Source organism: Mustela putorius, unplaced genomic scaffold, assembly GCF_011764305.1.
Source record: "Mustela putorius furo isolate JIRA1106 unplaced genomic scaffold, ASM1176430v1.1 tig00000253_pilon_pilon_pilon, whole genome shotgun sequence".
NCBI lineage: Eukaryota > Metazoa > Chordata > Mammalia > Carnivora > Mustelidae > Mustela > Mustela putorius.
In genome coordinates, this window is record NW_025421329.1 from 6,896,073 (window position 1) to 6,918,718 (window position 22,646).

Sequence of the window (22,646 nt, forward strand, 5' to 3'; positions counted from 1 at the left end):
CACTGTATCTACATATCTCAATCATTCTCGGATACCACTGAGCTACTGACAGCTTCTCCAGGAAAGGGGGAGAGGTGGGGAGGCCACACTACATTCAACATTCAAAAAACAGATCTTAGAATTGAGGAAAGAGGATATTTAAAAAATTAGACTCTGCATAGATATACAATTGCCAACTTTTTTCACTTTAATAGTTACATATGAATATTTCACCGCAGCTTCTGCAACTGTGCCAAAGTCCAGATAAGGGGCCAGGGTGTCCTGGGTTTGACCCTGGCCAACTCTTTACTCCCTAAATCAGCTCATTTCCCACATCTATGAAGCAGAGGTGGCCATAACCCTTTACCTCATGGGGTGGTTCTAAGGATTAAAAGTAGTATCAAAGGTCATCGCCGCGCTCAGAACAGAGGGAGCACTCCTAATTGATCCTGGTTCAATCAATTTTCCATTCCTCACCACAGGGATCAGCAGCAAGTGTTTGTCCAGCTCTCATGACAGAACCGGTACACCCAGGTATGGAGGCAGAGAGAACAGCAGAGCTTTCTTTTGGCCAGAAAGAAGGTGAGGAGGGCTGACACAAAATCAGACTGCACAAGCAGGCAGGGGCTAGACCAGAGAACTGGATGCCAAGCCATGGGCAGGGGATGCCCCGGCTGGTTATCCTGTGGGCTGAAGCACAAAAGGTGACACAGGGGCTGTCAATGGCCTGGTGATGACTGTCCCAGTTGTCAGCTACAATGGGGATGACTATAGCAGCAGCACACATCAGGCAGTAAAGAAGGCCAGGCCTGAGCCTGGACTCTGGTGTCAGACAAACAGTTCATGGTTTGAACTTTGGCTTGGCAAGGCTTTAGAGCCTGGAATGAGCTCCTTAGCTCTTCTGCACCTCAGTTCCTCCACTGTAAAATGGGACAACTGTCTCACAGCTGAGAACTTCCATAAAATCCTAGCACAGTGCCTGGTAGGAACTGGGCACTCACTGATTCGGGGGGGGGGGGGTTATAATGATAACAATGCTAATTATTACCATCCTTTTTAAGTAGGAGCCTGAAAAGAACCTTGAAGGATTTGAGCTCTGGTTTAGAAAAGTGGCCTAACAGTATGTATAAAGGTTTTGTTTTTCACGGTAAGCAGATCTGCTCTTGGTGCCATCACTTATACCTGCATGGCTGTGAGCTCATGACCTGATTCCTCTGGGCCTTGCTTTCCTCTGGTGTGACATCAGGATTATACTATCCACCTTGCAAAGCAGCCATTGTGAAGGTTTTGGAGAATCTACCATGAATCCAGCTCCACGTAACCACTTAGTGAATGGCAACTCTTCCTTTCATTAACAAAGCAAAGGAAGAAAGCCATCCTTAAAGTGCCAAGACCCAGTCAGACAGTGAGCACTCAGGACTGAAAACCAGGAGCTGTCAGGTCTCTCCCAGTCCTACTGTAGGACAGGGCATGAGATCCCACCTTCCTGTCACTATTACCCACAAAGGACAGTTGTTTTGCTTGCTACAGGAAGCGGCCAGCTACCAGAGACAGCCTGTTCAGCTGCAGGGCTTGGTCGAGGAACACTCAGGGATGGATGGCAGGTTGCAGCCACCAGTGGGGAAGCAGCTGTTGGTGGTCTCTCTTGGGAGCCTCACAGGACATTCAACATGGCTCTCAGAAAAATAATTTTTGATTCAAAATCTCTCATGTACAGACAAATAACAATGGGGCTAATTCAAACTAGAACTGGATGACTATCTGGGATACAGTTTACTGTTGAATACACATCACGAATTGGTAATACCTTCAAAGTGACACCTATCACATTGACGGCCTCTTTCAGCTGCGGATGGTTTGTACACTGTGCCAGTTCTTCGCATATCCAGACTCCGAGGGAGCAAATGGCAATGCACCTTTTGAAAAAGAAGAAAAAGGAGGGAAACTCTCAAAAAATTTAATATATTTTCAAGTGACAAAGTATTTTAAATCTTCTTTTACAAAGTGGCCAAAATTATAGATATGTTAACAGAGTGTCTTCCTGAGGAAAAAGATAAGGTTTCCTCAATAGTTCAGTTTTCAGGACAAACAGAAATACTGATATTGGTTAGTAATTACATATTTAATGAAATAAATGATCTATTTCCTGTTAGTAGTCACAAAGCACATATCAGTTATTTTTGCTGATAGTTTAAATTATGTTGTACTGCTTCAAGGCAGTTTTGAAGAAGATTCAAAACCATGAATCTTAGAAAATGGTTGGAAATCAAGCTTGTAATTGTTTTTCTTACAATAAAATATACAACACTTACTAAAACAGAAGACAAACCCCACATTCCATTGTAAAGAATATCGGAATACAACTTTTAGAATCAACTGCACTGTTACTGCTTTTAAACAATGTTTTAGGACAAAGCCTTCTTCAAGTTGCACATTACTTTAAAAATTACCTTCTTCAATTATAAATCAATTTTAAGTGGTAGTTATCTTTGAAACTGATATATCCTACTATCTTTCACAATGATCAAAAAGTCATATTCCTGTTAATTTTTTCTGAATGCCCATATATAAAATTAAAATACTTCCAAACCTGGTCACTTTCCCAAACAAAAGGGGATTCAAGCCACTACTCTGAACCAGACATTAGTTGTGGTATATATATGTTGTTCTTTGTAAGAAGAGGTCACATCGCCAGTGCCAATTAAACTGAATGTACTGTTCAGCTCTCCACAGTGAAAGTTCTTTGTATTCAGTATAATTCAGCTATTAAAATAAATATATTTTGAGGTTTTAAAACCACCATGTTTCACTGGATTCTCACCTCTTTAAGTTAGGATAGATGAAGTGCTTCAGAACACGTTTATTAAAAGCTCTTTGGAGACTATGTCACCTTCTACGAAAATGCACTCAGGATCAGCGTGCAGCCCCCTTTACAAGGCATGCCTGGGCTTCTTGGATTCTCCAACAGCAACATTATACAGGAGTTACACACAATTCAAACCCTCAGCTTTCCTTACTGTACAGAACTATCTCCTCTTGCCTGATTCCTATACTGAGTCTCAGTCCAGAAACTGTACTTCATATTCTCAGCTTGCATTCAATGTCATGTATTTTGTATGCTTTCCAATTGCCTCATTATCTTCCCCAGCTTAACTCAGACTCTGATTGTTCAACCCACTAAAATCTAACTTGGAATTATACCCAATTATACCACTTTAAGAGACTCTCTTCCCTTACAGACTTGCATGTGTGTGTGTGTCTCTTTCTGTGTATATTAATACATATTTTCTTTTTTAAACAACCCATTAACCTATCTGTTAAATGTAATTTATTAAGGGCAAAGATCTCTCATTTCTTAGGAACACCTGCATTACTCTGTAACTATTAGCTTTGCACAACAGAAAACATTTGTGACCCATAAAATGGTTTCATAATGTGAACTACTCTCACCTGCCTTGAGTTTTAAAGCTGCACTAGCTTATAGCAGGTCTTCAATGCTATTTTATGCCTTTGAAATTTATCATTTAGCATCTGCCTATTCTGGCATTCTCAGGTATTCCTTTTGGCTTTGAGTTTCTGTCAGTTAAATTCTCTGTCCCAAATGTGTCCTTTGTGATCCCAAATGAGTTCTATCTCTCAAGATTTTTTTTTAGCTAATGGCAGCACCACCTTCACTCTCCTTTTTATACCAACACACCCTCTGGAGACTGTTTGCTACTCTGCCATCTCACACCTCTCCAGTTTATGTAACAGAAACTTAATATTTTTTCTTATGTTTTCTACATTATTATCACTTGTAATTATAACTAACTTCCCTCTTAATTATCTTCCATTTATTTGAAATCTTGGTCATATTTCTGCTTATCTGCCCTTGTGTGACCTCAATTTCATGTTTTATATATGGCTGATAAAGACTGAGCATATCACACACATTTCTATTCCATTTTTCACTCCACAGAAGTTTGGCTTTCTACAGTAAAGAAAAAGGTGGTGGTGGGGGAGGTATTCCCAAGACATGTTAAAGGTTTGGATGTGACAGGTAAGTGAAAAGGAGAAATCAAGGATTTTTTCCAAGTTTCTCGACTGAAAATCTGGGTAGATGATGGTGACCTTTATGGAGATGGAGTCTGAGGGACGGTCAGGGGACTCAAGGGTTCAGCTGTGGTCGTGTTAGCTTTGCATGTGTTAAGACATCCAAGCTGAGATACCAAGTAGGCAGCTTAATACATAAGCCTGAATATATACGGGATTCACAGAAGAGGCTAGGCAAATAAATTCAGCAGCATCAGTATCATAAATTCAGCAGTATTTAAGGTCTGGTTAGAATGAATAAGAGCACCAAGGAGAGTCAGAGAGAGAAGAGGACCAGCCCTAAACCTCAAGTCACTCTAACACTCAGAGGTTAGGTGGAGGAGGGAGACAGAACAGGAGCAGCTATGGTGACATAGGAATAAAATCAGAAGATTATATTCTAAGGAAATGGCATTGTTCAGGAAAAGGGTAAAGGCAGACTAATTTCAGAGTTAGTAAGACAAGTATGCAACATTAAAATTTCTAAGGCAACTTCTTAAAAAACTGAGAATCTATGACTTCTGCAAAAATAGAGATATTAAATGGAATGTGAAAAAAATCATCTGAAAGAAAGAAAGGAAGGAAGGAAGAAAAGGAAAGGGGAAAAATAAAGGCAAGAATGGGGACAAAACAAGAGAATGCTGATAAGGAGCAATAACAAAACATAAAGGTAGATGGAAGAAATACATCCAAGTATGTCAGTTACTGCAGTAAATGGGAAATGAACTAAAGATTCAGTTATAAGATCAAGATCAGACAAGATAAATGTTATAAAATAAAGAATGTACAATTTTTTCAAAGACATCTAAAGAGAAGAATATAGAAAGGTTTGGAACACTGAAAAAATAAAATAAAATTTAATTTAAAATAAAAAAATAAAAGGATGGAAAGTATTATTTACAAATATATTAATCAATATGAGACAAGTGGTTCTTAAGAGAAAAAAAAATCATGCTTAGAAGTAAATAGGATCGCTATGTAAATTAACAGATATGATTCTCTATAGAGATTTGATAATTCTATAGTTCTATACTGCTAATAATATAGCTTCAAAGTATATAAACAAAGATTGACAGATACACAAGGAAAAATAAATCAATGCACCACAATAATGGGAGATTTTAACCTATTTTTCTCAGTAAATGGACTAACATGGTAAAAATATTAGAAACGATGTAAAATATTTGAAACACACTATTAAAAAAATTAATCAAATGGACATATCCAGAGCAGTACACCCAACTACCGAAGAAAGGGTAATATGCATGCTCTTCAAGCCCACCCAGAGCATTTGCAGAAACTGACTATCTGCTGGGCTATAAAGCAAATCTCAACAATTTCAAAGACTGTCACTTGACAGACAACGTATTGGATTTAAGTCGTCAATAGCAAAAAGTTAAATAAAAATAACTATGTGTTTATAAATTAAATATATTTCTACATAAAGAAATATATGAAGGAATCAATGATGGAATCATAATGGAAATGGGGAAAAAAATCTGTAGTGAGAAAATACTACATATCAAAACGTACCAAACTCAGATGACGTAGGACCTAGAAATAAACATATGAACTTAAATGTTGACATTTGTAAAAGAGAAAGGCTGAATTAGTATGTGGAGTTAGTATACTGTTATGTTAATATATCAGAATTAACATGCTGATAAAAAGGAAAAGAATGAAGAATATGAAGAAAGAAAGGGAAAAGAGCAGAAAGTAGAAAATAAAAACAAATTAGAGGAAGAGGAGTCAAGGTAGCAGAGAAGTAGCAGGCTGAGACTACATCAGGTAGCAGATCAGCTAGATAGCGTATCTAAAGATTGCAAACACCTACAAATCCAACGGGAGATCGAAGAGAAAGAAGAACAGCAATTCTAGAAACAGAAAAACAACCACTTTCTGAAAGGTAGGACTGGCGGAGAAGTGAATCTAAAGCGACGGGAAGATAGACTGCGGGGGGAGGGGCCGGCTCCCAGCAAGCAATGGAGCAATGGAGCACAAAATCAGGACTTTAAAAAGTCTGTTCCGCTGAGGGACATCGCTCCAGAGGCTAAACCGGGGTGAAGCCCACGTGGGGTCAGCATGGCCTCAGGTCCCGCAGGGTCACAGAAGGATCACGGGTGTCTGAGTGCCACAGAGCTTGCAGGTATTAAAACGGAGAAGCCGGCTACAGAGACAGAGCAGAGGAGTGAGCTCTCAGCTCGGGGTTACCTTGAACCAGTCACAGGCTGGGTGAGCTCGGAGTGCAGCCGGAGGCCACGGGGACGGGAGTAATTGGGTACTATTCTCTGAGGGCACACTGAGGAGGGGGGCCCCAAGCTCTCGGCTCCTCCAGGCCGCCATATTCATTCCTGTCCTCTGGAACTCTACGGAAAGCATTCAGGGAAGAAAAGCTCCTGAAAGCAAATGGGAGCTGATTACTTAGCCCAGCTCCTGGTAAGGGCAGTGAAATTCCGCCTGGGGCAAAGAACAACAGGCCCCTCCCCCAGAAGATGAACAAGAAATCTGCCAGGACCAAGTTCACCTACCAAGGAGTGCAGGTTCAATACCAAGGAGAGCAGCGGAATTCCAAAGGAGGAGAAAGCAAAGCACAGAACTCATGGCTTTCTCCCCATGGTTCTTTAGTCTTGCAGTTAATTTAATTTTTTTTTCTTCTTCTGCTAAATTATTTTTAGCTTTTACCCTTTTCTTTTTTAACATTTTTAACTAATTTATCTAATATATATATTTTTTCTTTATTCATTTTCTTTTTTAATTGTTTCTTTCTTTTTTTTTTTCCTGAACCTCTTTTTATCCCTTTTCTCCCCGCCATGATTTGGGATCTCTTCTGATTTGGTTAAAGCATATTTTCCTGGGGTCTTTGCCACCCTTTTAGTATTTTACTTGCTCCTTCATATACTCTAAACTGGACAAAATGACAAGGCGGAAAAATTCACCACAAAAAAAAAGAACAAGAGGCAGTACTGAAGGCTAGGGACCTAATCAATAGAGACATTGGTAATATGTCAGACAATTCTCAAGGTTCTAGCTGGGCTCAAAAAAGCATGGAAGATATTAGAGAAACCCTCTCGGGAGATATAAAAGCCCTTTCTGGAGAAATAAAAGAACTAAAATCTAACCAAGTTGAAATAAAAAAGCTATTAATGAGGTCCAATAAAAAATGGAGGCTCTCACTGCTAGGATAAATGAGGCAGAAGAAAGAATTAGCGCTATAGAAGACCAAATGACAGAGAATAAAGAAGCTGAGCAAAAGAGGGACAAACAGCTACTGGACCACGAGGGGAGAATTTGAGAGATAAGTGACACCATAAGATGAAACAACATTATAATAATTGGGATTCCAGAAGAAGAAAAAAGAGAGAGGGGAGCAGAAGGTATATTGGAGAGAATTAATAGAGAGAATTTCCCTAATATGGCAAAGGGAACAAGCATCAAAATCCAGGAGGTGCAGAGAACCCCCCTCAAAATCAACAAGAATAGGTCCACACTCCATCACCTAATAATAAAATTTACAAGTCTTAGAGACAAAGAGAAAATCCTGAAAGCAGCCTGGGAAAAGAAGTCTGTAACATACACTGCTAAAAATATTAGACTGGCAGCAGACTTACTCACAGAGACCTGGCAGGCCAGAAAGAGCTGGCATAATATATTCAGAGCACTAAACGAGAAAAACATGCAGTCAAGAATACTATATCTAGCTAGGCTATCATTGAAAATAGAAGGAGAGATAAAAAGCTTCCAGGACAAACACAAGCTGAAAGAATTTGTAAACACCAAACCAGCGCTACAGGAAATATTGAAAGGGGTCCTCTAAGCAAAGAGAGAGCCTAAAAGTAGTAGATCAGAAGGGAACAGAGAAAATATACAGGAACAGTCACCTTACAGGCAATACAATGGTACTAAATTCTTATCTCTCAATAGTTACCCTAAATTTTAATGGGCTAAATGCCCCAATCAAAAGACACAGGGTATCAGAGTGGATTAAAAAAAAAAAACCCATCTATATGTTGCCTACAAGAAGCTCATTTTAGACCCAAAGACACCTCCAGATTTAAAGTGAGGGGGTGGAAAACAATTTGCCATGCTAATGGACATCAGAAGAAAGCAGGGGTGGCAATCCTTATATCAGATCAATTAGATTTTAAGCCAAAGACTATAATAAGAGATGAGGAAGGACACTTTATCATACTCAAAGAATCTGTCCAACAAGAAAATCTAACAATTTTAAATATCTATGCCCCTAACGTAGGAGCAGCCAACTATATAAACCAATTAATAACAAAATCAAAGAAAAACATCAACAATAATAATAGTAGGGGACTTTAACACTCCCCTCACTGAAATGGACAGATCATCCAAGCAAAAGATCAACAAGGAAATACAGGCCTTAAATGACACACTAGACCAGATGGAAATCACAGATATATTCAGAACATTTCATCCCAAAGCAAAAGAATACACATTCTTCTCTAGTGCACATGGAACATTCTCCAAAATAGATCACATCCTGGGTCCTAAAACAGGTCTTAACCGGTATCAAAAGATTGGGATCATTTCCTGCATATTTTCAGACCACAATGTTCTGAAGCTAGAACTCAATCACAAGAGGAAATTTTGGAAAGAACCCAAATACATGGAGACTAAACAGCATCCTTTTCAAGAATGAATGGATCAACCAGGAAATTAAAGAAGAACTGAAAAAATTCATGGAAACAAATGATAATGAAAACACAATGGTTGAAAATCTGCGGGACACAGCAAAGGCAGTCCTGAGAGGAAAATATATAGTGGTACAAGCCTTTCTCAAGAAACAAGAAAGGTCTCAAGTACACAACATAACCCTACACCTAAAGGAGCTGGAGAAAGAACAAGAAAGAAAGCCTAAACCCAGCAGGAGAAGAGAAATCATAAAGATCAGAGCAGAAATCAATGAAATAGAAACCAAAAAAACAATAAAGCAAATCAATGAAACTAGGAGCTGGTTCTTTGAAAGAATTAATAAGATTGATAAACCCCTGGCCTGACTTATCAAAAGGAAAAGAGCAAGGACCCAAATAAATAAAATCATGAATGAAAGAGGAGAGATCACAACTAACACCAAAGAAATACAAACAATTATAAGAACATACTATGAGCAACTCTATGCAAACAAATTTGACAATCTGGAAGAAATGGATGCATTCCTAGAGACATACAGACTACCAAAACTGAACCAGGAAGAAATAGAAAACCTGAACAGACCCACAACCAGTAAGGAGATTGAAACAGTCATCAAAAATCTCCAAACAAACAAAAGCCATGGGCCAGAAGGCTTCCCAGGGGAATTCTACCAAACATTAAAAAAAAATTTTTTTTTAAAAGATTTTATTTATTTATTTGACAGACAGAGATCACAAGTAGGCAGAGAGGCAGGCAGAGAGAGAGGAGGAAGCAGGCTCCCCGCTGAGCAGATAGCCCAATGCGGGGCTCGATCCCAGGACCCTGAGATCATGACCTGAGCCGAAGGCAGAGGCTTTAACCCACTGAGCCATCCAGGCGCCCCTCTACCAAACATTTCAAGAAGAACTAATTCCTGTTCTCCTGAAACTGTTCCAAAAAATAGAAACGGAAGGAAAACTTCCAAACTCATTTTATAAGGCCAGCATCACCTTGATCCCAAAACCAGACAAGGATCCCATTAAAAAAGAGAACTACAGACCAATATCCTTGATGAATACAGATGCGAAAATTCTCACCAAAATACTAGCCAATAGGATTTAACAGTACATTAAAAGGATTATTCACCACGACCAAGTGGGATTTATTCCAGGGCTGCAAGGTTGGTTCAACATCTGCAAATCAATGTGATACAACACATCAATAAAATAAAGAACAAGAACCATATGATACTCTCAATAGATGCTGAAAAAGCATTTGACAAAGTACAGCATCCCTTCTTGATCAAAACTCTTCAAAGTGTAGGGATAGAGGGCACATACCTCAATATCATCAAAGCCATCTATGAAAAACCCACTGCAAATGTCATTCTCAATGGAGAAAAACTAAAAGCTTTTCTGCTAAGGTCAGCAACACGGCAAGGATATCCATTATCACCACTACTATTCAACATAGTACTAGAGGTCCTATCCTTAGCTATCAGACAACAAAAGGAAATTAAAGGCATCCAAATCGGCGAAGAAGAAGTCAAACTATTACTCTTCACAGATGATACGATACTATATGTGGAAAACCCAAAAGACTCCACTCCAAAACTGCTAGAACCTGTACAGGAATTCAGTAAAGTGTCAGGATATGAAATCAATGCACAGAAATCAGTTGCATTTCTCTACACCAACAAGACAGAAAAAAGAGAAATTAAGGAGTCAATCCCATTTACAATTGCACCCAAAACTATAAGATACCTAGGAATAAACCTAACCAACAAGGCTAAGAATCTATACTCAGAAAACTATAAAGTACTCATGAAAGAAATTGAGAAAGACACAAAGAAATGGAAAAATGTTCCAGGCTCCTGGTTTGGAAGAACAAATATTGTGAAAATGTCTATGCTACCTAAAGCAATCTACACATTTAATGCAATCTCTGTCAAAATACCATCCATTTTTTTCAAAGAAATGGAACAAATAATCCTAAAATTTATATGGAACCAGAAAAGACCCCGAATAGCCAAAGGAATATTGAAAAAGGAAGCTAAAGTTGCAGGCATCACAATTCCGGACTTCAAGCTCTATTACAAAGCTGTCATCATCAAGACAGCATGGTACTGGCACAAAAACAGACACATAGATCAATGGAACAGAATAGAGAGCCCAGAAATAGACCCTCAACTCTATGGTCAACTAATCTGCAGCAAAGCAGGAAAGAATGCTCAATGGAAAAAAGACAGCCTCTTCAATAAATGGTGTTGGGAAAATTGGACAGCCACATGCAGAAAAAGCAAATTGGAACATTTCCTTACACCACACACGAAAATAGACTCAAAATGGATGAAGGACCTCAATGTGAGAAAGGAATCCACCAAAATCCTTGAGGAGAACACAGGCAGTAACCTCTTCGACCTCAACCGCGGCAACATCTTCCTAGGAACATCACCAAAGGCAAGGGAAGCAAGGGCAAAAATGAACTATTGGGATTTGATCAAGATCAAAAGCTTTTGCACAGCAAAGGAAACAGTTAACAAAACCAAAAGACAACTGACAGAATGGGAGAAGATATGTGCCAACGACATATCAGATAAAGGGCTAGTGTCCAAAATCTATAAAGAACTTAGCAAACTCAACACCCAAAGAACAAATAATCCAATCAAGAAATGGGCAGAGGACATGAACTGACATTTCTGCAAAGAAGACATCCAGATGGCCAACAGACACATGAAAAAGTACTCTACATCACTCGGCGTCAGGGAAATACAAATCAAAACCACAGTAAGATACCACCTCACACCAGTCAGAATGGCTAAAATTAACAAGTCAGGAAATGATAGATGCTGGCGAGGATAGGGAGAAAGGGGAACCCTCCTACACTGTTGGTGGGAATGCAAGCTGGTGCAACCACTCTGGAAAACAACATGGAGGTTCCTCAAAATGTTGAAAATAGAACTACCCTATGACCCAGCAATTGCACTACTGGGTATTTACCCTAAAGATACAAACGTAGTGATCCGAAGGGGCACATGCACCTGAATATATAGCAGCAATGTCTACAATAGCCAAACTATGGAAGGAACCTAGATGTCCATCAACAGATGAATGGATAAAGAAGATGTGGTACAGATACACAATGGAATACTATGCAGGCATCAAAAGAAATGAAATCTTGCCATTTGCGACAATGTGGATGGAACTAGAGCGTATCATGCTTAGTGAAATAAGTCAATCGGAGAAAGACAACTATCATATCTCCCTGATATGAGGAAGTGGAGATGCAACATGGGGGGATAAGGGGGTAGGAGAAGAATAAATGAAATAAGATGGGATTGGGAGGGAGACAAACCATAAGTGACTTTTAATCTCACAAAACAAACTGAGAGTTGCTGGGGGGAGGAAGGTTGGGTGAGGGGGGTGGGGTTATGGACTTTGGGGAGGGTATGTGCTATAGTGAGTGCTGTGAAGTGTGTAAACCTGGCGATTCACAGACCTGTACCCCTGGGGATAAAAGTATATTATATGTTTATAAAAAATAAAAAAATTAAAAGGCAGACAAAAGAATGGGAGGAAAAAAACAAATTACAATAAAGAGGCTGAACAAAGACAAGTTCTTTGAAAAGTTGATAATCTTTGGCAAGACTAGTGGCAAAAATCAGAGAATACATAATAGCGTCTGGGATTAAGAAGTGTATATAGCTCTTGGAGTGAAAGAAACATAAGATAGCCAATATTATTTCAGAACTTAGATGAAATGGACAAATTTGTGTACAAGTTTAGTTTATCCAAGGTGTAAAAGAAAGGAAAAGAAAAGAAAGAAAGCCTTAATATTCCTAAAATCTTGGAAGAAAATAAGTCAATGGTTAACCTCTCATAAATAAATGACCAGACCTAGATAGTTTTACCATCGAGGTCTAAATACACAGGAGCATGAACTCTTAATTTTACAAAAATTCTTGCTGACTACAGAGAATGAAACAATACTTTAATCATTCTGTAAGAGTATCTAACCCTGAATTAAGCCTGATAAGAACTGGATTGGGAAAGAAAATTATAGGCCATAAATATAAATGCAACTTTCCTGAACAAAATATTAGCCAAATAAGATCTGGTCCTGTATAAACCAAGTTGAGTTTATCCCAAAATTTAAGGTTACTCTAATATGAACAAATTGATAGTCAATATATAGCTTCTGGTAATGGGAAACCAGAAAGGTGGACTAAGCCACCCACAGAAGACCACTGAAAAAGTTAGTCAAAATACAAACTCCCCCCAAACAAAACAAAACAAAACAAAACCCCACAAGTCAGAAACCCTTAAAAATATCAAAAGAGCTGGAAAGGCAGTGATGGTTGGTAGGCTGCTAGAGAGAGAGCAGGGCAGGAGCTGATTCCTTGGAGGCAGCAAGCGACTGAGCTAGGCTTCTGGTGACTTTATGAGGTTGGAGGAGGATGATGAGAAAGTGGTGTTGCCCTCTACCACTGCTCCCAGCTTTGGGCTTTACTTTGGAAGGCCAGGTATGCAATTTCTCATTATGCAGGTGGTCCAGAAAACCTCTATATTGTTAGCAGACTGCTAGCAAACTCAGATGCCCGGCAGAAGCAACCGAAATATTTTCAGACATTGCTAAATGTCTCCTGGGGTACAAAATCACCTCTGGTTGATAATTACTAACCTTATACATATACCAATTTTTGTAAGTTTTTGGTTTATCCTTCCATTTTCTTCTTCATTAAAAAAATAACAGGGAATACCTGTATATATTCAAAATCTTTTCTCTTCTACAAAATGTAGCATGCTATAATCTGCATCTTACTGTTTTCACTGAATAGTGGCACACTCTAAAAAAATTAAGTAAAGCATTTTCTTGACATAATTCTTACTACATTTTTTAGTATGTGTACAAGTAATGCGGAAGAGTGCTTTTTTTTAACATTAACTTTTTACATATAAATTTGTATCTTAAAATCCTAAAATAGTTTACCTTTAGTCAACATTTACCTTGCACATTCATTTGGTTCCTCTGTGGCATTCTTCAGTAAAATATTTATGAGGTAATGCTAAAAACACAAAATTAAGTAAAATAAAAACTTTGTTTAGTAGTTGGTTTCCCACATGTTCTGTGTTCCAGGAAGTCAGGAGCTACTGAAGGACCAGGGAACTCTGGTCCCAACAGAGAGAATCTGGGAGGCGGGGAAGGAAACAGGGCTTGAGGGAGCAGCCTGTAGTGGTCTCAGCCAGGACCTCCCTGGGCAAGTAAGGCAGCCTAGAGAAGAGGGTTTCTGGGCATGCAATAAAAACCTTGCAAAGCCATTGAGACTTCAGATAGTAAAAGCTCAGTTTTCTTTTACTTCAATTATATATTGTATGCTAAATTATATATTATAATTATGTACCATAATTAGATAGATTGATTTTGAGATTTGAATAGAATTTTTGTTTGCCCCAAAGTCAGTTAAGGGGGGGAACAAATGCTTACTTTTATTCTCTAAAGAATTAATAACTTGACATCTCAAATTATTAGTAGTGTTTAATCAGACTAACAATGGGACTGAATATTTGGCTAACTTTAATTATTTCTTATAAACTCATTTGATACACTAATGTGGCACAATTAAACCTAAAATTATTACAAAGGATGAATTATTATATAATTACAATCCATAGGCATGATAAACAGATCTAATAAAAAACACCAGAGGAACCTATCAGTTATAACTGTCATATGCTCTGAATCTAATACATTTAATCCCTCTAAAAGAGCCTTCTGGAAACAACAACAACTACTATTGAAAGATTTAAACAATAAAGCAGAACTTTCAGGGATAAGTAGATCACTGTATGATAATGGAAGAGAGGACCATATAGCTAGAATTATAAAATGCTAAACTTGAGATTCAATCAAATGCATGAGGTACCTTGACATCTTCAGTTCCTGTGATGACTTCCCTGACTTCCGGCACAGACTGCAGTAAAGGGATCTCCCGGTAGGTATTTGGAAAGCAGACTAGAGAACCAAGAATGGTGAGAGCTTCTGAATGAGGTGTCTGCACACAAAGAAGTGAAAACATGCTTTACTTTTTCATGATTTTGAGAGGGAATCTTTACACTTACTATATCCTAGATAAGATGTAATCAAACTATGCCAGGTTATTTTCCTCCAGGCAACCATTTAAGCAAGAGAGGTTTGTCTAGATGAAAAAGCAAATTTCCAAGAAATGGAAATTATCACTATACTTGTATAAAAAGCATTGTGAAAAGTGGTCTGCAGATGCATTCAGGGTCAGAAGAGCAAATGACTCAATCATGACTTTCACTTTTTGTTTTTATCTTTTTAGTCTTCATGTTCTTGACAAAGCAGGGTAAGTGATACCAACTTAATATTATTTTTGCTGTGAAGACAGTTAACAAAAATTCATAAAGAAGAGGGGTTTGGGTTGAATTTCAAAAGGCAGAGAAAGAGAGCAGACACTATCCACCAAATTTCCCATCTCATCATGAATATTTTGCAAAGTAACATATAATGTTTGATATATAGGGAGACACAAAATCACTTATTTGTCTATTATTGGAATTAGGTATAATTCTTACTACACGTTACTAGACTTCAATCTAGCCAACTTCACTAGATTTCAATCAAGCCAACAATTAGCAGCTATGATTAGCCAAGAATGGGCACTAGGATTACAAAGGTATTGCCACTCGCCCACCTACCCACCTGCCATCTACCTTTCTGTCTACTATTATCTAATAATTATAACAATGGCAGCTAACACTTACAGTGCTAGGCACTGTTCTAAATGCTATACAAGCACTGCCTCATAAAATACCCTCAACAATCCAATGAAGTAGATACTATTATCATTTCTACATTACAAGTGAGAAAACTGAGGCTCAGGGAAATTAAATGGCTTGTCAAGTGACAGACCCTGATTTGCACTGGGCCTGTTTTGTTAAGCACTTCTGGGTTTGAAATGAAAGGGAGTCTCCCTCCCCCAGGATATGGCGGTGTGGTGTGTGGGGTATGGGAGAAGAGGCAAATAGCGGTGATACACCATTCGGTGATATGGCTGTGAGAACCAGAGAGTGGGAATGTTATGGGAGCCCAGAACATTCATGTTTAATCTCACTTCATTTTCATCAGCACACAGGTCCAAAAGACAATATAAATAAAACACAGAGATATTCTCTGGAACCCAAAATGTGGCAATAATTTGTTCTGCTCAGGATGGTTAGGGACACTAAGACAAACTGCTGCTTGAAGTCCCATAGTGCCAGGGGAGCCAGCCAGGCTGGCAGAGTGAGGGAGCGAGGTAAGAGGCGAGAGGCCAGTGCAGGCAGTGCGGATGGAAAAGGCAGAAGACCCAGGGGCACCCATGGACCTGTAAAGAATGCAGGTGCACAGGGCCCAGAGGCCATGCAGGTGTGCTGCAGGGACTAGGGGAGCTCCAGGAGAAAAGCACTGGGACTCCCAGGTAGCAACCCCCACGCCACACGTGGCACAGTGCCCATCTCATTTTTTCCTCCAGGCGACCAGTAGTGCCATCAGAATGGAGCAGTAGTGTGGGGTGATGGATGCTCTCAGGAAGAGCAGAGTGTCAGGTGCTCACTGAAGCCCAGTGCAGGCAAGAGTGACAGCAGCTCTGACTGTAGCCATAGCCATGGCATCAGGCATAAAGTCACTATATTCCTAATGGTTTCTTTCATTTTTTAAAATACAAAGATTTGAAACCACTAAGGCAAAATGAAAATGTTAAGACTTGCCAAAGTTGGTCAGTGAGTACAGTATCTTGTTATGTGACTTTTACCACATAAAGCCTTGTGGTCACTGCCCAGGCCTTTCCTTATCTGACCTCTGGCCAGTGTCAGACGCAGGTGCTAGCTCTCTTGGGCCTGGGAACACTTTCACCATTTGGCCCTGGGACACCTTTCGTGGCTCCTACCTGAGGCGATCTAACAGTCTCCATGCTGGGATGCCTCATTTCCTCAGGATCCAAACTGTGATGCTGAGTGTGGTCCTGTGCCCTCTTCTCTCCCAGATCTATACTCACTCCCAAAGGATATCCAGACACATGATCTCAACGCCTCCTACATGTTGGACTTTGGACTCGCCATCATTTCTCTGTAGACTAGACGCTCCCCCACCTTACCCCCGAAGTCCGGGTTTGTATGCGTGCCCCCTCAGGGGTCCAGAGGCATCTCACATGAGCTCCACCTGACCAGAGTCCCGCCCTTTCTGTGCAACACTACCCCACCTCCATCATTCTGTCCCCTCATCTGCTGCTTTCCTTTTCCTCAAGTTTTATGTTAAGAGGAATGAAAAGGGAAAGAGAGTATTACACTAAATACCAAACACCTGGATTCAAGATTTTACTACTCTTGCTTTATCTGTATGTTTCACTTTTTTCATTTCAGTATTTAAAAATCACTAAGAAGTTTCCACTTTCAATATTTTAAAGTGAATTCAAGACATTATGTCATCCCACCTCTATGGAACCCAGCATCCCCGCTTCGGGTTTTTTCTTTGCATACATTACTTTCTGACATGTTACATAGTTATTTTGTGTTTGCAACACCAAAAAGATGGGGGTTAGATTGTTTTCAGCACTTTTCTATCCCAGTGGGTGCTCAATAAGTATCTCAAGATAAGGGGTGGCTGCTGCTGTCCCCATTTATCTGACGAACATTGAGGGCCTTTCAGGTCTCTGCTTCAGCATCACTTCTCTGATGAAGACCTTTCTAATGCATGTCTTTCCCTTCACTTCTCACAAGCAGAATGAACCATTCCTCTGTTGCTGTCCTTCTGGGGTCTGGATGTGATTCTACTGTGGCTGTTAGAAACTTAGGCACAGATATTAACATTTAGTTTACCCCGCTGATTTGTTGAGGGTAGGGCCCCTGTCATACTCATCCAGGCCAAGTCCCAGCATTTAGTGGATCCACAGAAACTGTTTCTCAAACAGCCTTGCTTTGTCAGTCCTCTCTAAATGCTGCCCTTTATTCCCAGACAATCTTGGTTTAGACTTCACTGACATTGATTCCTTTCTCTGAGTGGCCTTAACAATTGTGACATGTGCAAGACTGGCCTGAACTGTGGACTTTAATTTTTGAAATTTATTTTAAGACATTAATTTATGAGGGTGGGGAGGGGCAGAGGAGAAGGGAGAGGGCCAAGAGTACTCCAGGATGAGTGCAGAGCCCGATTTGGGGCTTGATTCCATAATCCTGAGATCATGACCTGAACCAAAACCAAGAGTCAGACACTTAACCAACTGAGTTACCCAGGTGCCCCTGAACTGCGGACTTTTAGATTGCATGCTAGACTATGTCACAATCAGATATAAAACATTAGATCTTAAACAAAATAAGGATTACACAGCTTTTTTCAATGAATGTGGTAAATCTAAATAATTTTTTGGTCTAAGCACCGAGCCTAAGGTGAGCCCCAATTTCCACACAGGAGAATGAGGCCTGGATGCCTAAGCATATTGCCTAGGGTAGAGAACCAGTACAGTACACGGCAACACTGGGATGGAACCCAGGTCTGACCCTACAGAGTTCCAGGGTCTAGCATGAGAAGGGAATTATATGTAATACATTATCTTATGGGCACATTACACTTTATCTGTTCCAGTGTTGATGGACATTTGGATTAACTCTAGTTTTTGGCTACGACAAAGGAAGTTTACTGAGCACAAGTTCCTGCCCATCTCTTGGAGACTTGTGTATGTATATATCTTTTCCCCATTACCTCAATGGGGCAGATCTGCACAGTGGGGGTAACTCAAACTTGTAATTGACTTGTGTTAATCAAAAATTATGACTGAGTATGTGTGCCGCATTCACACACTTCTCATCTGTTCCCTTACAAGTTTAAATCTCAAGTTGAAACTAAGAGAGAAACTCAAAGTAATTCAGAGTTACAGCTTCTTCATATAACTCTCACTTCCACATGATCTTATTTTCTTTCTCTTTCTTTGAAAAGAAAAATTTTGGGAAGCTACTTTAATAGCTTATCTAGTCAAGAGATAAATTTTCAGAGAATGACTGGCATGCATGATATTATCTCTAGAAATGGTGCTGGCATTTTTACAGGAGACTCAAATAGCAAGTAAGGAAATCATCAATAAAGAAGTATGATTTTCCTTCCTGTATCCTGTGAGTTTCTTCAATGCTAATCTAAATACTTAAAAATAAATTTGAAGGCTCTTTGAGAATGATTATCCTAAAATCATTTTTGGAAATAAAGAAGCATAAAAATTTGTCACATTCCTTACAAAAAAAAGTTGAACAAACTCAACATTTTTCTTCTTCCTTTTTTTCTACCTTTCTTTTCTTCTTTCATTCCTCCCTTTTGCTCCTGTCTTTGCTTTTTCTTTCCCTTCCCTTTGCTTTTTACTTTATCCTCACAAGAAGTTAGCACATGAAAATACCAGTGTGAAATATCAACTATACAAAGTAATAAAAAACAACTTAATTTAAAATCTGGGTTGTAGTTTGAATTTACTGTGTACCAGAGAAATAAGTGGAGTGAAAAAGTAACAATATGCCCCCCAAAATTTACATAGCTAGCTACTCATATTGATTTCAGTACAAGTCCCTGGTAAACAATAAAGCTAATTTCATTCACACCATTTGCAGAGGAAAACAAAGAGTCTGAACAGGTAACAGCTGTATAGAGCACAAAAGTGAGAGGCCCTTTAAATTGAAACGTAGAAGAGAGTGTTCTTTCAAAAGGCATTAACACATTGCCCTAATAGTGGAGGTAAATGTGGAGACTGCAAATAATTTCTTTTTGCAGCCCTAAATGTTCACTTAGTCTACTTGATTATAATTTTTTAATACTAGAATTTTGTCAGAGTTTTACTGCACATTAATAATATATACTCACTCTCTGCTTAAAATTTAAGTGTTCTAACATTTCCAATATTTCCAAAAATATTTTCTATTAAACTCATAATAAGCAAGATAATTATTTGAAAAATTATTGATAATGTACACTTAAAATGCTCTCTTTACTACAGACGGCTCCTCTGTGCCACCATTTACTGGAAAATGCTAATAGACTTTAAGAGACAAGTCCTGCTTCTGACTGTGTAAATGTGCTGAAATATTAGTGAGGATATGATTTTTCACACTCTGGCCTTTTGATGAAACGCCTTCCCAATACCAGTGTGTCATCTTATCCTACAATTTCACACATCAGCTGCCAGGGCATCTACCCGAGAGCCCGGTTTCACATTGCACTAATGAGTCAACACCTGTTAAGAGTGGAGAAATCTGAACCTTGTTAGCGATTGTGAAGCCTCCTGGGAGTTTGGATGCTGAGCATTGTCATACTCACCGCCGGCGTGTCTGTACTAAGGACCCTGGCAGCGGCTGTGATGAAGTCCCCCACCAACATTGAGAAGCCAGGCAAACCCAGGGAGAAGAAGCGGGGTGGACAGTGCCTTATAATGGTGTTTAAGATATCCTAAAAGGGAAGATGAGAAAACACAAGTGTAATTTTCAACAATGTAGTCAGCTCATTTGTACATATAGCCACTGTATGGTAATCTGAGAGAACAAAGGTCACAGAAATTTTTCAGTAAAAGGGGTACTGAGAGATGAGTTGGTCCAAGGCCTATTGTACCCACTTTACAGGTAAGAGAACAGACACTAAGTTGTAAGATTACATGCCCAAAATCTAAGACATGGCATTGGGACTACACACTCCTTCTGTTTTCCACCTTGTCTGAGCTCTTCAGACAAGTTACTGGAGTGTTGAGGTGGATACACAAATAAAGTCTACAAACATCTATCACTTCAGTATTTTTCAATTTTCAAAAGTTAAAGCACACTAATACATTAAAAAGTCTTCAAGTAGGCAAAGAGCTGGAAATTTTCACTCTTTAGATAACTCTGTGTTAAAACAATGGGACTGGAGTACGATTGGAGTCTAAGCTCAGGGAGCTGGTGTGGCTCTGGGTACAAGTGTGACTGTGAGGTCAAAGTGCAAATACAGCAGTTGCCTTTTACATGGGTGCAGCACAAAGACCACTGACTGCCTAGACACCTGGTGTTGCTGTGTCTGGAATGGCCCATCCTTGGTGGGTGGCAGGCAGGCGCCTGGCCGCCAACTCTGCTGTGAGGCAGTCACCATGTTCCAGCCTGTGGCAAAGCAGGGCTCCTCTACTGGACAGCGTTCTGCCACCCACAGCCAGGACACATCTCCACAGCCATCTGTGCAAGTGTGTGTGTGCATGGGGGATTAGTCAGAATACCACAAACTTCTTTTATGCAGTTCTAGGCCATGCACGTTAATCAAACATACTGAAGTACTAGACTTTATGTGTTTTGTAGTTATTCATCCTATAGTTAGTTGCAAAATTAAAAAAAAAAAAATCTGGTTTCTTTTCTCAGATTTCAGTGCGGCTATTTAAGAAACCCTTTAAAATAATCCTGGTTTAATTTGATTAATTTAGAGCAAAGCAGTAGCAACATGCTAAATGATAACATGTTAAGACCTTTTAACAAAGGACTTTGGACAAAAATAACCTCATTTTGCAACCTGTAGTCTTGAAAGAGAATTTTTATGTGTTCACAATACATTATTTTTCCAAGACTTATTTTTTCCTTTACACAGTGGATTCATTCAGTTTCTACAAATTGTCTGTTTATATCCTTAAAATGACTGTACAGTGCTTACTCTTTTAGAGCTCGAATATGGTCAGTAGTTTAGCAAGTACTAATTTAAAGTTTTAGCATTTCAGCAGAATTTGCCCTATACCAACAATAAACAGGCAGATAGAGGAAGGAAGGTAGGAAGGAAAGAAAAACCTGAACCACACTTCTCCTAAGTTAATATTTAACCCTGCTTTAATCACGTCCTTTGATACACTTTAGGGTCCATATCAGCCAAAGTAAACATTCTAAGGGGCTCAGCAGATGGATGCTGCAGTTTAGAAAGTGTGTAGTAAACTCATGCTCCAAGAGTGGAACAAAAGATCCACCTTTTTCATAATTAAGCCTCTGATTAATGCCCTGGGCTCCTCACCACACACCTGTAATTACTCACAGAGGTACGCATTGTGCTGGGCCTTGTCTCGGAATATCAGGCATCAAGCTACCCAGCAGCAGATGGGAGCACATTTCTGTTGACATATGCTGCAGTGAAAGGATTCGTGCAAACCTGGCCAGCAAGGTAGCAGAATGCCATGCATCTGAAGATTAATAATGCAAACAACCATGATGTTAACTTTGTTATGTGTGTGCTAATTCCATCTGTTGAGATGAGGAACTAAGCTTTGAACTCTGTCAATTTTTAAAAATCTTGGGCATACTACTTAAATAAGCCATTTTCATCACTGGAATTTAGAGTTTTAACCTTTAAAAAATGCTTTTCTGGGGCAAGTTTGTGGGAATTAAGAACTGAATCCTTTAACAAGCTAAGGCTAGATCTGTACATGAAATCCATTTTGCTTCATTTATATGTATAAAGGTAATGCCCTGTAAAGGGGGCATTCACAAAAAATTACTAAGTTACCACTGATGCTAAAGACAGCAGAAATGCATGGAGCCGAGATAAAGTCACACGGCTCCCCAACCCCTGGATCCGGGCCAGTCACTTCAACGGAACCTGTTTCTATGGGCAAGAAGATTGGAAAGAGAGGGCAAAATAACAGATGGCTAGCCTACCCTACCCTGCCACCCACGTAAAACAGAGCCCTGAGGAGAAGCGGGGCCTGGGTTGCTGTCGCCAGTTAAAGGCGGCACTGGGATAGGGGTTATGTTGGAGTCAAAGAGGGAACTATAAGGCCAGTCAGCCAAATTATGGCCATATGCCTACTCATTTTGCTTATCCACACTGAAAAAGGGAAAACCCAAAGATTCTATCTTTGTGATAACATGTTAAAATTAGGAATAATTGTGTGGTACTCAAAAGAGAGCCATGCATATTCCCAACAGAGGGAT

At 39.4% G+C, this 22,646-nt stretch overlaps 1 protein-coding gene across 8 annotated transcripts in view; it reads right to left on the bottom strand.

Annotated features, from left to right (window-relative positions):
• The window catches only part of RALGAPA2 (Ral GTPase activating protein catalytic subunit alpha 2), a 322,083-nt gene that overhangs the window by 127,943 nt on the left and 171,494 nt on the right, over positions 1–22,646 (bottom strand). For all 8 annotated transcript variants that reach the window (XM_045078460.1, XM_045078458.1, XM_045078459.1 and 5 more), the window contains 4 exons: positions 20,038–20,166; positions 14,612–14,740; positions 13,695–13,753; positions 1,787–1,895 (listed from right to left, as the gene is read on the bottom strand). In XM_045078460.1, coding sequence (XP_044934395.1) covers positions 1,787–1,895; positions 13,695–13,753; positions 14,612–14,740; positions 20,038–20,166 — 426 coding nt within the window. The remainder of the gene's footprint in view (positions 1–1,786; positions 1,896–13,694; positions 13,754–14,611; positions 14,741–20,037; positions 20,167–22,646) is intronic.